This window comes from Salmo trutta, unplaced genomic scaffold (genome assembly GCF_901001165.1).
Source record: "Salmo trutta unplaced genomic scaffold, fSalTru1.1, whole genome shotgun sequence".
Lineage (NCBI taxonomy): Eukaryota > Metazoa > Chordata > Actinopteri > Salmoniformes > Salmonidae > Salmo > Salmo trutta.
Genome location: NW_021823412.1, coordinates 706429 through 723555, shown reverse-complemented (window position 1 = coordinate 723555; position 17127 = coordinate 706429). Strand labels below are relative to the sequence as shown.

General features: G+C 41.9%; 2 protein-coding genes across 5 annotated transcripts in view; both read left to right on the top strand.

The window, feature by feature from the left end:
• The first annotated feature begins 1507 nt into the window (after positions 1 to 1507).
• LOC115190838 (glutamic acid-rich protein-like) lies at positions 1508 to 4808 on the top strand. Its single transcript, XM_029748897.1, has 4 exons — positions 1508 to 1519; positions 2450 to 2531; positions 4017 to 4314; positions 4802 to 4808. Exons 1-4 carry the CDS (start codon positions 1514 to 1516, stop codon positions 4806 to 4808), a joined length of 393 nt encoding a protein of 130 aa, XP_029604757.1. The 5' UTR covers positions 1508 to 1513.
• A 7350-nt stretch (positions 4809 to 12158) lies between these two features.
• The window catches only part of LOC115190786 (circadian locomoter output cycles protein kaput-like), a 35428-nt gene continuing 30459 nt past the window's right edge, over positions 12159 to 17127 (top strand). For 3 of the 4 annotated variants that reach the window (XM_029748860.1, XM_029748857.1, XM_029748859.1), the window contains exon 1: positions 12159 to 12297. The gene's annotated coding sequence lies outside the window, so the exon portion shown is untranslated. The remainder of the gene's footprint in view (positions 12298 to 17127) is intronic. The other variant, XM_029748856.1, reaches the window with a different exon arrangement.

Sequence of the window (17127 nt, the reverse complement as noted above, 5' to 3'; positions counted from 1 at the left end):
GTGGGAGGACCAGACACCATATCATCTGTAGTCTAATAAACTGGTTATTATACTGTAGCAATATTTACATCACTAGCATTTCTTGCATAATTGATTTTACCGGCACAAAAAAATATCTCACCTTGTCTAGCATGTATTGTTTTGTCGGCATTTGTAAAGTTTACCGACAAAATGTTCTGTTTCTTTCAGGCCTGTCTGACTTTTTATCAGACATGTACATTATATTTGCATAGAAAAGTTGAATGGAAACCTGGTTAGTTTGTGGTAGTTCAGCTTTGTGGTAGTTCAGCTTTGTGGTATTTCAGCTTTGTGGTATTTCAGCTTTGTGGTAGTTCAGCTTTGTGGTAGTTCAGCTTTGTGGTAGTTCAGCTTTGTGGTAGTTCAGCTTTGTGGTATTTCAGCTTTGTGGTAGTTCAGCTTTGTGGTAGTTCAGCTTTGTGGTATTTCAGCTTTGTGGTATTTCACCTTTGTGGTAGTTCAGCTTTGTGGTAGTTCAGCTTTGTGGTAGTTCAGCTTTGTGGTAGTTCAGCTTTGTGGTAGTTCAGCTTTGTGGTAGTTCAGCTTTGTGGTAGTTCAGCTTTGTGGTAGTTCAGCTTTGTGGTATTTCAGCTTTGTGGTAGTTCAGCTTTGTGGTATTTCAGCTTTGTGGTAGTTCAGCTTTGTGGTAGTTCAGCTTTGTGGTATTTCAGCTTTGTGGTAGTTCAGCTTTGTGGTATTTCAGCTTTGTGGTAGTTCAGCTTTGTGGTATTTCAGCTTTGTGGTATTTCAGCTTTGTGGTAGTTCAGCTTTGTGGTAGTTCAGCTTTGTGGTATTTCAGCTTTGTGGTAGTTCAGCTTTGTGGTAGTTCAGCTTTGTGGTATTTCAGTTTTGTGGTATTTCAGCTTTGTGGTAGTTCAGCTTGTGGTAGTTCAGCTTTGTGGTTAGTTCAGCTTTGTGGTAGTTCAGCTTGTGGTAGTTCAGCTTTGTGGTATTTCAGCTTTGTGGTAGTTCAGCTTTGTGGTAGTTCAGCTTTGTGGTATTTCAGCTTTGTGGTATTTCAGCTTTGTGGTAGTTCAGCTTTGTGGTAGTTCAGCTTTGTGGTAGTTCAGCTTTGTGGTAGTTCAGCTTTGTGGTAGTTCAGCTTTGTGGTAGTTCAGCTTTGTGGTAGTTCAGGTCAACTGAGGACAACCGAAGTGCTTCACTTTGACGCTAAACCCATAGAGGCGATGATATTCCAACTAAATAGTCAACATTTATTGATCAATCCCTTGAAGACGGCACTCCGTTGTCAGTGGTTTTAGCGGAGCTGCGGGTCTCCTTGCCATCCCAGCAGGCGAACGGAACGTTTTCTTTCCGCCGTATTGTGACGTTTTATTGATGACGACCTATTAGAATGAGTTGTATAAAAGGTTCCAGTTCCATCATGACATCACGCTCTTTGTGTTTTGATTTGAATTTAAACTTGTTTCTGTGCTGCTATGTGACAGAATATTCATATTCCCATGCATATTGATCTGAGCATCTTTGAGGAACAATGCAGGTGAGTACTGAGTAGGCTAAATTATGATCTAAACCCCACACCATTAAAAGCTCAATAGCTGTATTCTGACAGTTTAAAAACATTATTTGTAGAGGCTGCTGCCTAAAGTTTTCAGATGTATAGTTAAATGGTACTAAGTACATTTAGCTGTGATACGACTAGCTCCTAAACGTCTAAACTAACATGGATCATTTAGCTACTTGATTGAGAATTTTAGGACCCCTGTAGGTATCAAAAAACAATATATATATATTTATTTTTTGGGGCCTTCGCTATAGTCCATAGAGGGGAATGCATTGAGAGGAACACAACAAATAAATGGCAGAGTCAAAAAAAATGTATCATAAGAAATAAGGTTTTGAAGTGTCTGTCCTTTATATAAGAGATATAAGAAAGCTCAGAAAGAAATACATATTTAACCCTTTATTTTGTTGGCACAAAACTACTTCCATAAATCCATAATCTTTTTCAAAACTGGTACCGGGTGACCTTCAGATGAGTCCCGTGACATTTGTGTGGGTCGTAGAGACAAACGAAGAACACCATCTTGTTCGTGAGAATCTCCCCTTTCTATAGTGGGGTCACAAACGATTCGGACGCTACAGACGATTTTCGGGATGTCTCCTGGGCTGACAAACAGCGTTGTAGCTCTGCCACTTTCAACCACAGACGTGGAAGAGAGACATCAGCGGATGTGGTGGATTGAGACGCAGCCCATTCAAAAATATATCTGTAGATTAAACAGAAGATTTTGACAGGGACCTTTTAAAAGGATGTTAATTAGATTGACACACGGGTACGTCTCTTAAGGACCAGCCTGATCAGCCTCCTACAACTTGGAAGAAAGACGTATTGGCAGCTTGTTTGTTTACTCTCCTTGTTTTGTTTACTGTGTTTGTTTATCTGTAAACGTTTCTGTTTACCTCCCAGCAAGCCAATGAAAACCAAGCCAGGAGAGATAGGAGCTGCTTTGAGAGCCTGACCTTATGGGACCTGAAGAACCACAACCACAGTAGGCTGAAACACACAACACACACACACACACAGACAGACAGACAGACAGACAGACAGACAGACAGACAGACAGACAGACAGACAGACAGACAGACAGACAGACAGACAGACAGACAGACAGACACCATGTCTGTTTGTGCTATCATGCCAACTCCCTTGTCTCTCATTGTCATGCCAGTAGAGTTGGCAAGAGCACAACAGATCTGGGACCAGCTATACCTGGTGTACTGTAGTAGAGCACAACAGATCTGGGACCAGCTATACCTGGTGTACTGTAGTAGACCACAACAGATCTGGGACCTGCTATACCTGGTGTACTGTAGTAGAGCACAACAGATCTGCGACCAGCTATACCTGGTGTACTGTAGTAGAGCACAACAGATCTGGGACCAGCTATACCTGGTGTACTGTAGTAGAGCACAACAGATCTGGGACCAGCTATACCTGGTGTACTGTAGTAGAGCACAACAGATCTGGGACCAGCTATACCTGGTGTACTGTAGTAGAGCACAACAGATCTGGGACCAGCTATACCTGGTGTACTGTAGTAGACCACAACAGATCTGGGACCTGCTATACCTGGTGTACTGTAGTAGAGCACAACAGATCTGGGACCAGCTATACCTGGTGTACTGTAGTAGACCACAACAGATCTGGGACCAGCTATACCTGGTGTACTGTAGTAGAGCACAACAGATCTGGGACCAGCTATACCTGGTGTACTGTAGTAGAGCACAACAGATCTGGGACCAGCTATACCTGGTGTACTGTAGTAGAGCACAACAGATCTGGGACCAGCTATACCTGGTGTACTGTAGTAGAGCACAACAGATCTGGGACCAGCTATACCTGGTGTACTGTAGTAGAGCACAACAAATCTGGGACCAACTATACCTGGTGTACTGTAGTAGAGCACAACAGATCTGGGACCAGCTATACCTGGTGTACTGTAGTAGACCACAACAGATCTGGGACCAGCTATACCTGGTGTACTGTAGTAGAGCACAACAGATCTGGGACCAGTTATACCTGGTGTACTGTAGTAGAGCACAACAGATCTGGGACCAGCTATACATGGTGTACTGTAGTAGAGCACCACAGATCTGGGACCAGCTATACCTGGTGTACTGTAGTAGAGCACAACAGATCTGGGACCAGCTATACCTGGTGTACTGTAGTAGAGCACAACAGATCTGGGACAGCTATACTGGGTACTGTAGTAGAGCCAACAGATCGGGACCAGCTATACCTGGTGTACTGTAGTAGAGCACAACAGATCTGGGACCAGCTATACCTGGTGTACTGTAGTAGACCACAACAGATCTGGGACCAGCTATACCTGGTGTACTGTAGTAGAGCACAACAGATCTGGGACCAGCTATACCTGGTGTACTGTAGTAGAGCACAACAGATCTGGGACCTGTGGAAATAAACCACATAGAGTTGGGTTCATGTTCTCACCCGAGACCTTACCCCCTCTTAGATCCTACTCTGTGGGCAGTTAAAGACAGAGAAGAAGACGTAGAATACCAGGAGAAAAGCGAAAGTGATGAGGAGGAAGAGTATGTATGTGTGATAATAGAAGGGTCAGAGGTGGAGGAAGATGATGAGGAAGATGAGGAGGAGGAGGAGGAAGAGGAGGAGGAATACGAGGTTACATGTGTAGGGGAGTATGTGGAGGAAGAGGAGGAGGAAGAGGAGGAGGAAGAGGAGGGTTTGTTAGAAGTTGTGGTGAAAGAGGAGGAAGTAGAGGAGGATGAAAAAGAAGAAATAGTGGAGAGGTATGAGGAGGAGGAAGAAGAGAAGGGAGAGAATAAAGAGGAGGAGGAAGAAGCAGAAGAAGAAGAGAAGGTAGAGGAGGAAGAAGAAGAAGAGAAGGTAGAGGAGGTAGAGGAGGAAGAAGCAGAAGCAGAAGAGAAGGGAGAGAAGGTAGAGGAGGTAGAGGAGGAAGAAGCAGAAGCAGAAGAGAAGGGAGAGAGGGTAGAGGAGGAAGAAGAAGAAGAGAAGGGAGAGTAGGTAGAGGAGGTAGAGGAGGTAGAGGAGGAAGAAGAAGAAGAAGAAGAGAAGGGAGAGGAGGTAGAGGAGGTAGAGGAGGAAGAGGAGGAAGAAGAAGAAGAAGAAGAGAAGGGAGAGGAGGTAGAGGAGGTAGAGGAGGTAGAGGAGGAAGAAGAAGAAGAGAAGGTAGAGGAGGTAGAGGAAGAAGAAGCAGAAGCAGAAGAAGAGGAGAAGGAGACAGCCAACACATATCCCAGGTGTGTCCATCATCAGGGCCTGAAACTGAGTGTGAAGGGGCTGAGAGTGAGACAGACAGGAGAGGAGAAGTACGGTCAGCTCAGAGAGATCCTAGGAGACCAGTATGTCAGGGAGGTTACCTGCGCCCCTGAAGGAGATAGAGTGGTCCTCCACCTCTATCACCCTAGGTGAGATAGTTAGTTTGGACCTGAGCTGGTCTGGAGTCACTTACTGTATAAGGAGAGACATAGACATCTATTATGATTCAACTGACAGAACTGGCCTAGGATCAGTTTATACAATGCTAGTCATGTATACCGTCGTAGATAACTATTAAAGCTTCAGCTCATACCGCTATCTTAAATGTCTTTAGAGTCAGTTTGATGCTAAAGTAAGCTCTCTCTCTCTCTCTCTCTCTCTCTCTTTCTCCATCTCTCTCTCTCTCTCTCGCTCTCATTCTCTCACCTCTCTCTCTCTCCATCTCTCTCTCTCACCCTCTCTCTCTCTCTCTCTCTCTTTCTCCATCTCTCTCACCCCTCTCTCTCTCTCTCTCTCTCTCTTTCTCCATCTCTCTCACCCCTCTCTCTCTCTCTCTCTCTCTTTCTCCATCTCTCTCACCTCTCTCTCTCTCTCTCTCATTCTCTCACCCCTCTCTCTCTCTCTCTCTCTCTCTCTCTTTCTCTCCCCATCTCTCTCTGTTTCCATCTCTCCCCCTCCCTCTCCTTCTCTCTCCCCCTCCCTCTCTCTCTCTCCCTCTGCAGTGTACCTATGTGTTCCCTGTTGAATCACCACTTCAGTCACTTGGCCACTAAATTCCCTGAGTGTAAGTTCCTGCTGATCCTGGCGGGGCAGTGTGTCCCGAACTACCCTGTTCATCTACGACTCAGGATGTATCCTCAACTCCCTGATAGGAGAGAAGGCCTGTGGAGGGAGGAACGTATTGGAAGATGGTGAGAATACACACAGACACACATACACACATACACATACACACACACATATACACACATACACACACATACACACACACACACACACACACACACACACACACACACACCACACACACCACACACACACACACACACATACATACACATACACACACATACACACACACATACATACAGACACACACACACACACACACACACCACACACACACACACACACACACACATACAGACATACACACATACACACACACACACATACACACATACACACATGCACATATACACACACACATACATACAGACACACACACACACATACATACACACATACATACACGTACACACACATACACACATACACACATGCACATACACACATACACACATACATACAGACACACACACACACACACACCACACACACACACACACACACACACACACACACACACACACACACACACACACACACACACATACACACAGACATACACACAGACATACAGACATACACACACACACATACACACACATACACACATACACACATACACACATGCACATACACACACACACACAAATACACACACATACACACATACACACATACACACATACACATGCACATACACACACACACACACACAAATACACATGCGCATACACACAGACACACACACACACAAATTCACATGCACACACACACACACACACACACACACAAATACACATCCGCATACACACACACACAAATACACATGCACACACAGACAGACAGACAGTAAAATAGTAGAATGTAAAAAATATAAAAATATAAATATGGAAAATGAATCTATAACTAACTTATAACTAAATAACTGTCATCTTCACCATTACATCAGTACTACAACTACTATCATCATTACCACTACTACTACCACCACCACTAAACTGTTACCATTACTACCCATACCACTACTACTACTACCACCACCATCACTAAACTGTTATCATTACCATTACTACCCATACCACTACTATTACCACCACCATCACTAAACTGCTATCATTACCATTACTACCCATACCACTACTATTACCACCACCATCACTAAACTGCTATCATTACCATTACTACCCATACCACTACTACCACTACCACCACTAAACTGTTACCATTACTACCCATACCCCTACTACTACCACCACCATCACTAAACTGTTATCATTACCATTACTACCCATACCACCACTACTACTACCACCACCACCATCACTAAACTGTTATCATTACCATTACTACCCATACCACCACTACCACTACTACCACCACTAAACTGTTATCATTACCATTACTACCCATACCACCACTACTACTACCACCATCACTAAACTGTTATCATTACCATTACCACCCATACCACTACTATTTGGAATGATAAACAACAATAATAATAGAAATAACAATAACAGTAATAATAAGTAAGTTACTGTTTACTATGCAGATGTTATTATTCAGTGTCTCTCTCCTTCTCTCTCTCTCTCTCTCTCTCTCTCTATCTCTCTCTCTCTCTCTCTCTCTCTCTCTCTCTCTCTCTCTCTCTCTCTCTCTCTCTCTCTGACCTCTGACCCCCTGCAGAGCTGAAGTGGATGCTGGCCCAGGCGGGAGCGTTTGTGATTGACAGCTACGAGGCCTTATACCAGGAGGGCACGCCCATCACAACGCCGCGTTCGGAACAGGAAGACTACAGCGATGACCAGTCTGATCACTATGACAACCAAGGCACCGAGGTGTAGTCATGGTTACAGGGATCACTATGACAACGAAGAGACAGCAGTGTAAACTGTGAACTCTAGGACATCATGAAACAGTGTAAACTCTGATGTAATAGCCCATTCATAAATGTTGGCTACTGTTGACTCATTACATGATGTGATCCAGATCAGATTTAATACAGGTGTAGGAAGCTACTCATGTTGACTCGTTACATGATGTGATCCAGATCAGATTTAATACAGGTGTAGGTAGCTACTCACATTGACTCATTACATGATGTGATCCAGATCAGATTTAATACAGGTGTAGGTAGCTACTCATGTTGACTCGTTACATGATGTGATCCAGATCAGATTTAATACAGGTGTAGGTAGCTACTCACATTGACTCATTACATGATGTGATCCAGATCAGATTTAATACAGGTGTAGGTAGCTACTCATGTTGACTCGTTACATGATGTGATCCAGATCAGATTTAATACAGGTGTAGGTAGCTACTCATGTTGACTCATTACATGATGTGATCCAGATCAGATTTAATACAGGTGTTGGGTTAAATGAAGAAGACACGTTTCAGTTGAATACATTCAGTTGGACAACTGACTAGGTATCCCCCCCTTTCCCTTTCCTTACTCATATTGAGCTCACTTATTATTTTATAATATGCTGTAATAAAGTATGTTATATCTTATTTTATAAACATGTGTGAGTCTCCAATGTTTCAGTCTGCTGCAGTTCAACATCATAGGATAGATTCTATGTCAGTCTGTTGCAGTTCAACATCATAGGATAGATTCTATGTCAGTCTGCTGCAGTTCAACATCATAGGATCGATTCTATGTCAGTCTGCTGCAGTTCAACATCATAGGATAGATTCTATGTCAGTCTGCTGCAGTTCAACATCATAGGATAGATTCTATGTCAGTCTGCTGCAGTTCAACATCGTAAGATAGATTCTATGTCAGTCTGCTGCAGTTCAACATCATAGGATAGATTCTATGTCAGTCTGCTGCAGTTCAACATCATAGGATAGATTCTATGTCAGTCTGCTGCAGTTCAACATCATAAGATAGATTATATGTCAGTCTGCTGCAGTTCAACATCATAGGATAGATTCTATGTCAGTCTGCTGCAGTTCAACATAATAGGATAGATTCTATGTCAGTCTGCTGCAGTTCAACATCATAGGATAGATTCTATGTCAGTCTGCTTCACCGTAGGGATGGTGCCAGGTTTCCTCCAGACGTGACGCTTGACCTTCAGGCCAAAGAGTTAAATCTTGGTTTCATCAGACCAGAGAATCTTGTTTTTCATGGTCTGAGAGTCCTTTAGGTGCCTTTTGGCAAACTCCAAGCAGGCTGTCATGTGCCTTTTACTGAGGAGTGGCTTCCGTCTGGCCACTCTACCATAAAGGCCTGGTTGGTGGAGTGCTGCAGAGATGGGAGAACCTTTCAGAAGGACAACCATCTCCACACAGGAACTCTGGAGCTCTGTCAGAGTGACCATCAGGTTCTTGGTCACCTCCCTGACCAAGGCCCTTCTCCCCCGATTGCTCAGTTTGGCCGGGCGGCCAGCTCTAGGAAGAGTCTTGGTGGTTCCAAACGTCTTACATTTAAGAATGATGGAGGCCACTGTGTTCTTGGGGACCTTCAATGCTGTAGACATTTTTTGGTACCTTTCCCCAGATTGGTGCCTCGACACATTCCTGTCTCGGAGCTCTACGGACAATTCCTTCGACCTCATGGCTTGGTTTTTGCTCTGACATGCACTGTCAACTGTGGGACCTTCTATAGACAGGTGTGTGCTTTTCCAAATAATGTCCAATCAATTGAATGTATCACAGGTGGACTCCAATCAAGTTGTAGAAACATCAAGGATGATCAATGGAAACAGGATGCACCTGAGCTCAATTTCGAATCTCACAGCAAAGGGTCTGAATACTTATGTAAATAAGGTATTTCTGTTTTTTTATTGAAAATGGGTTTTATTGAATCCATTTTAGAATACGGCTGAATACTTTCCGAAGGCACTGCAAATATCTCATTTACAAAGATATTTACACCCCTGAGTCAATACACCCCTGAGCAGATTTAAGTCAAAACTGTTACTTAGCGACTCAGGAACATTCAATATCTTCTTGGTAAGAAACTCCAGTGTAGATTTGGCCTTGTGTTCTAGGTTATTGTCCTGCTGAAAGGTGAATTTGTCTCCCAGTGTCTGTTGGATTGCAGACTGAACCAGGTTTTGCTCTACGATTTTGTCTGTGCTACCACCATGCTAGCCCAATCACAATGCATTGTTTTATAATAGCCTAGCTGTGGAGTATGTGTTACCCAATCACAATGCATTGTTTTATAATAGCCTAGCTGTGGAGTATGTGTTACCCAATCACAATGCATTGTTTTATAATAGCCTAGCTGTGGAGTATGTGTTGCCCAATCACAATGCATTGTTTTATAATAGCCTAGCTGTGGAGTATGTGTTGCCCAATCACAATGCATTGTTTTATAATAGCCTAGCTGTGGAGTATGTGTTACCCAATCACAATGCATTGTTTTATAATAGCCTAGCTGTGGAGTATGTGTTACCCAATCACAATGCATTGTTTTATAATAGCCTAGCTGTGGAGTATGTGTTACCCAATCACAATGCATTGTTTTATAATAGCCTAGCTGTGGAGTATGTGTTGCCCAATCACAATGCATTGTTTTATAATAGCCTAGCTGTGGAGTATGTGTTACCCAATCACAATGCATTGTTTTATAATAGCCTAGCTGTGGAGTATGTGTTACCCAATCACAATGCATTGTTTATAATAGCCTAGCTGTGGAGTATGTGTTACCCAATCACAATGCATTGTTTTATAATAGCCTAGCTGTGGAGTATGTGTTGCCCAATCACAATGCATTGTTTTATAATAGCCTAGCTGTGGAGTATGTGTTGCCCAATCACAATGCATTGTTTTATAATAGCCTAGCTGTGGAGTATGTGTTACCCAATCACAATGCATTGTTTTATAATAGCCTAGCTGTGGAGTATGTGTTACCCAATCACAATGCATTGTTTTATAATAGCCTAGCTGTGGAGTATGTGTTACCCAATCACAATGCATTGTTTTATAATAGCCTAGCTGTGGAGTATGTGTTGCCCAATCACAATGCATTGTTTTATAATAGCCTAGCTGTGGAGTATGTGTTACCCAATCACAATGCATTGTTTTATAATAGCCTAGCTGTGGAGTATGTATTGTCCAATCACAAGGCATGCAGACAAAACAGGCCTTTCACATGATTTCAAATACAATCGCGGGAAAACACAGGTTGTAAAGCAAATGGCTTCCTGCTGAAAAGAGAATATTGTAATCTGTCTGATCTAGGCTGGCAAAATATTTGATCAACTTCCCAAATATTGTTTTACAAAGTAAAACAAGAGAGAGACAGACTTTTGGCACCAGCTCATCGGCCACCACCAGTGACCTGTGCGTCATTGGGTGAGTCAGTGAAACCGGAAAGAATTTTAATGACGATAATGACCTCCTCATATTGTAGCCTACAATATGTCTCCACACACCTAGACCTGGGCTATTGATGGATTCATGACAAGGTCGTTTTCATTTATCTCAGATGGTCAGTTTGTCAGTGTCAAAGTACCCTGTCATTTCGATAATATGTAATGGTATTAACAAAGATTCTGCCAAAGTCTCCAGTCATGTAAAATGAGGTACAATTGCATGAAATGCGTTTATATAAGCCCCCAAAAAATGTCCCGGACCTTAGGCTACTAAAATATTTCCCCATGTGTGCAACTTCTGTAAATGCCTCTACTCTGCTGCTCTATTCCCCTACGCAGTTGCGATTATATGCATGCAATGCTTTATTATATTATTTTTCTCTTGCATTGGAGTCAACATGGGCCAGCATTCCCGTGGAGTTTCTTTCGACACCTTGTAGAGTCCATGCCCAGACGAATTGAAGCTATTTTGTACACTCCCCATGAATACAGTATTAAACGTATACGACAGGGGGACCTCGCTACATAGTCGGAGTTATTGCGTCACCGACATTCAGAGCCTGTGATTGGACGATAGAGGGAAACCCCATTCCTGAACAGTTCCTCGATGGCAGCGACAGAAACCTGTTGTTACACCATGTTTACTCTGGGAATATCACTGTCGTATGTAGGCTATGGGAACCCTATCTTATCTTTAGATTAGCCAAGGATAAATCACAGGGATTTTGCAACGGTGGATCTGGGATTCTGTGAAGTGGGAAAATGAAACTATTTTTTTTAATTGAATCTTTATTTAACTATAGTCTATTTCCATGCAGTGAATCAACACGAAACGTGACCGTCACAAAGGCACGGAGGGGTTGAGAAACGGAAAGAAAGAATCGATGAAATTCTTGCTGTGATTGTTTTGTTTTAAATAGCCTATCATACAAATACAGTAGGCTGCGAATCATAGGCCTATCAGTTCCCCGTTGCATTATCATATCTCACACTTGTTTCACAACCAGTCTTACAAGGTCATTTATAAAGCAAAAAAAACGAACTATTGTTCAAACTGACGTATTCAGAAAATAGCCCCGAAGCACATATAATATACTGTTTTGTCGCTGTTGACTTGCTGCCTTGCTCTGCTTTTGCAGCACCTCTTACTGTACTTGCCAAAAAGTGCTCCCTGTATTGTCTATTGCGCATGACCGTGTGGCGGAATATGAAGTAGGAGCCTGTTTTTCTCCGAGCTAGAGTCCAACCCCCCCGAATCAACCTCTGAAAAACAAAAACGCGGAGCCATTCAATCTCAAATTGGGGCAGGTAAGATGTTAAAACATATATTTATATAACGTTACATATCTTATTATACGGTGAAGTCGCTCAGCGGAGAGGTGTACAAATGTATTTTTAGCCCACGGAAGCGAACCGAGGACTGCAGATGGGGCTTTGGAACCGTTTCCGCACGCTCGGGACACGACAAGGCCCACTGACCCACATTCAGCAGAGAGAGAGAGAGAGAGACGGAGAGAGCTGTGTGAGTGGGCGAGCGTGTGAATGTGTGCTTATGTGTGTGCGGGTCTGCTGCGAAATGTTTTTGTCATCGCTATCTCCTGCGGCCCGACTATCTATGTGATGTTCCAGTTTTCCAGGAAATTGTAACCATTTCGAAAGTAGATCGCTACATAGTTGAAGATGCGCTGCTCGGCTAGCTTTAACTACATTGTGTCAATGTCAATAGTTGCGTGACAGCTTGGCTGGACTCGAGTACCCGCCAGCCTTTTGACATAATGTCCGCTATGTCGCTCTTGGTGATTGATTGACACGTCGTTAGAAAGTCGTGTAGATTTTGGAAGTCGGTTGAGGGTTCTGAGAATGGATTCCCGTCGTCGGAATTCTAAGGAAATGGTCCAGTATTTTACCTGGGCACTTTTTCTGCGGGTTTGGTTGGAGGATATACAGTTATATAACGCGAACACCTGTGGCTCTTTAGTAAAGGTTTTAGCTGTACAACATCCACCGCGCGTATCCGTTTTTCTGCGGTTTAATACGAGCGGATTAGATGTCATTTGTAACAATCTTCGAAGATTTATGATTGGATCATTGCCCAAATGTAGGATTTAAAAAAAACAGTGACCTTTCATTTAACTAGGCAAGTCAGTTAATAACTCATTCTTATGACGGCCTAGGATCAGTGGGTTAACTGCCTTGTCCAGGGGCAGAACGACAGATGTTCACCTAGTCAGCAAGGTGTTGACAACCGAGCCCAACGCTCTAACCACTAAACCACCTGCCCACAATGAATCACTGAATTGGCTGTCCCTTCCAAACACAACACAACTGCACTGGTATCAATATATATATTTTAAAATGTAACTTTAAATGTGTCTTTATATATGAAGGAACACCTAACGTTACAAGACTCACTAGTCATTTCGAAAACAACAGTAATGACACATCCCAAGGGCACATCATGAGGTTAGAGTCAGATCTTTCACATACAAAGGCCCAACTGACTGTAATCATTTACTTATAGAAAGCAGGGCATTCAAATCACACAGTCAATTTAAGAAAACCTTTTTTCAAATGTTAAGAACAAACTGTTTTTGTGTTTTTTTTAAACTAACAGAAACATCACCATGTGAAAACATATGTAAATATGTTTGTATATATTATAGGTAGTGTGAATTCTAGGTAGGGTGAATTCTAGGTAGGGTGAATTCTAGGTAGGGTGAATTATAGGTATTATAGGTAGGGTGAATTATAGGTAGGGTGAATTATAGGTAGGGTGAATTATAGGTATTATAGGTAGGGTGAATTATAGGCAGGGTGAATTATAGGTAGGGTGAATTATAGGTATTATAGGTAGGGTGAATTATAGGTAGGGTGAATTATAGGTATTATAGGTAGGGTGAATTATAGGTAGGGTGAATTATAGGCAGGGTGAATTATAGGCAGGGTGAATTATAGGTATTATAGGTAGGGTGAATTATAGGCAGGGTGAATTATAGGTAGGGTGAATTATAGGCAGGGTGAATTATAGGCAGGGTGAATTATAGGCAGGGTGAATTATAGGCAGGGTGAATTATAGGCAGGGTGAATTATAGGCAGGGTGAATTATAGGTAGGGTGAATTATAGGCAGGGTGAATTATAGGCAGGGTGAATTATAGGTAGGGTGAATTATAGGCAGGGTGAATTATAGGCAGGGTGAATTATAGGTATTATAGGTAGGGTGAATTATAGGTAGGGTGAATTATAGGCAGGGTGAATTATAGGCAGGGTGAATTATAGGCAGGGTGAATTATAGGTATTATAGGTAGGGTGAATTATAGGTAGGGTGAATTCTAGATAGGGTGAATTATAGGCAGGGTGAATTATAGGTAGGGTGAATTATAGGTAGGGTGAATTATAGGTAGGGTGAATTATAGGTATTATAGGTAGGGTGAATTATAGGTATTATAGGTAGGGTGAATTATAGGCAGGGTGAATTATAGGTATTATAGGTAGGGTGAATTATAGGCAGGGTGAATTATAGGTAGGGTGAATTATAGGTAGGGTGAATTCTAGGTAGGGTGAATTCTAGGCAGGGTGAATTATAGGCAGGGTGAATTATAGGCAGGGTGAATTATAGGCAGGGTGAATTATAGGTAGGGTGAATTATAGGTAGGGTGAATTCTAGGCAGGGTGAATTATAGGCAGGGTGAATTATAGGCAGGGTGAATTATAGGCAGGGTGAATTATAGGTAGGGTGAATTATAGGCAGGGTGAATTATAGGTAGGGTGAATTATAGGCAGGGTGAATTATAGGCAGGGTGAATTATAGGCAGGGTGAATTATAGGTATTATAGGCAGGGTGAATTATAGGCAGGGTGAATTATAGGTAGGGTGAATTATAGGCAGGGTGAATTATAGGTAGGGTGAATTCTAGGTAGGGTGAATTATAGGCAGGGTGAATTATAGGCAGGGTGAATTATAGGCAGGGTGAATTATAGGCAGGGTGAATTATAGGTAGGGTGAATTATAGGTATTATAGGTAGGGTGAATTATAGGTATTATAGGTAGGGTGAATTATAGGCAGGGTGAATTATAGGTATTATAGGTAGGGTGAATTATAGGCAGGGTGAATTATAGGTAGGGTGAAATATAGGCAGGGTGAATTATAGGTATTATAGGTAGGGTGAATTATAGGTATTATAGGTAGGGTGAATTATAGGTAGGGTGAATTATAGGTAGGGTGAATTATAGGTAGGGTGAATTCTAGGTAGGGTGAATTATAGGTAGGGTGAATTATAGGCAGGGTGAATTATAGGCAGGGTGAATTATAGGTAGGGTGAATTATAGGCAGGGTGAATTATAGGTAGGGTGAATTCTAGGTAGGGTGAATTATAGGCAGGGTGAATTATAGGCAGGGTGAATTATAGGCAGGGTGAATTATAGGTAGGGTGAATTATAGGTAGGGTGTATTATAGGCAGGGTGAATTATAGGTATTATAGGTAGGGTGAATTATAGGCAGGGTGAATTATAGGTATTATAGGTAGGGTGAATTATAGGTAGGGTGAATTATAGGCAGGGTGAATTATAGGTAGGGTGAATTATAGGTAGGGTGAATTATAGGTAGGGTGAATTATAGGCAGGGTGAATTATAGGTAGGGTGAATTATAGGTATTATAGGTAGGGTGAATTATAGGTATTATAGGTAGGGTGAATTATAGGTAGGGTGAATTATAGGTATTATAGGTAGGGTGAATTATAGGTATTATAGGTAGGGTGAATTATAGGCAGGGTGAATTATAGGTAGGGTGAATTATAGGTATTATAGGTAGGGTGAATTATAGGTATTATAGGTAGGGTGAATTCTAGGTAGGGTGAATTATAGGTAGGGTGAATTATAGGTATTATAGGTAGGGTGAATTATAGGTAGGGTGAATTATAGGTATTATAGGTAGGGTGAATTATAGGCAGGGTGAATTATAGGTAGGGTGAATTATAGGCAGGGTGAATTATAGGTATTATAGGTAGGGTGAATTATAGGTATTATAGGTAGGGTGAATTATAGGTAGGGTGAATTATAGGTAGGGTGAATTCTAGGTAGGGTGAATTATAGGTATTATAGGTAGGGTGAATTATAGGTAGGGTGAATTCTAGGTAGGGTGAATTCTAGGTAGGGTGAATTATAGGTATTATAGGTAGGGTGAATTATAGGTAGGGTGAATTATAGGTAGGGTGAATTATAGGCAGGGTGAATTATAGGTATTATAGGTAGGGTGAATTATAGGTATTATAGGTAGGGTGAATTATAGGTATTATAGGTAGGGTGAATTATAGGTATTATAGGTATGGTGAATTATAGGTAGGGTGAATTATAGGTAGGGTGAATTCTAGGTAGGGTGAATTATAGGTATTATAGGTAGGGTGAATTATAGACAGGGTGAATTATAGGTAGGGTGAATTATAGGTAGGGTGAATTATAGGTATTATAGGTAGGGTGAATTATAGGTAGGGTGAATTATAGGTAGGGTGAATTATAGGCAGGGTGAATTATAGGTATTATAGGTAGGGTGAATTATAGGCAGGGTGAATTATAGGTAGGGTGAATTATAGGTAGGGTGAATTCTAGGTAGGGTGAATTATAGGTATTATAGGTAGGGTGAATTATAGGTAGGGTGAATTATAGGCAGGGTGAATTATAGGCAGGGTGAATTATAGGCAGGGTGAATTATAGGTATTATAGGTAGGGTGAATTATAGGCAGGGTGAATTATAGGTATTATAGGTAGGGTGAATTATAGGTAGGGTGAATTATAGGTATTATAGGTAGGGTGAATTATAGGCAGGGTGAATTATAGGCAGGGTGAATTATAGGCAGGGTGAATTATAGGCAGGGTGAATTATAGGCAGGGTGAATTATAGGCAGGGTGAATTATTGGTATTATAGGTAGGGTGAATTATAGGTAGGGTGAATTATAGGTAGGGTGAATTCTAGGTAGGGTGAATTATAGGCAGGGTGAATTATAGGTAGGGTGAATTATAGGTAGGGTGAATTATAGGCAGGGTGAATTATAGGCAGGGTGAATTATAGGCAGGGTGAATTATAGGTATTATAGGTAGGGTGAATTATAGGTAGGGTGAATTATAGGTAGGGTGAATTCTAG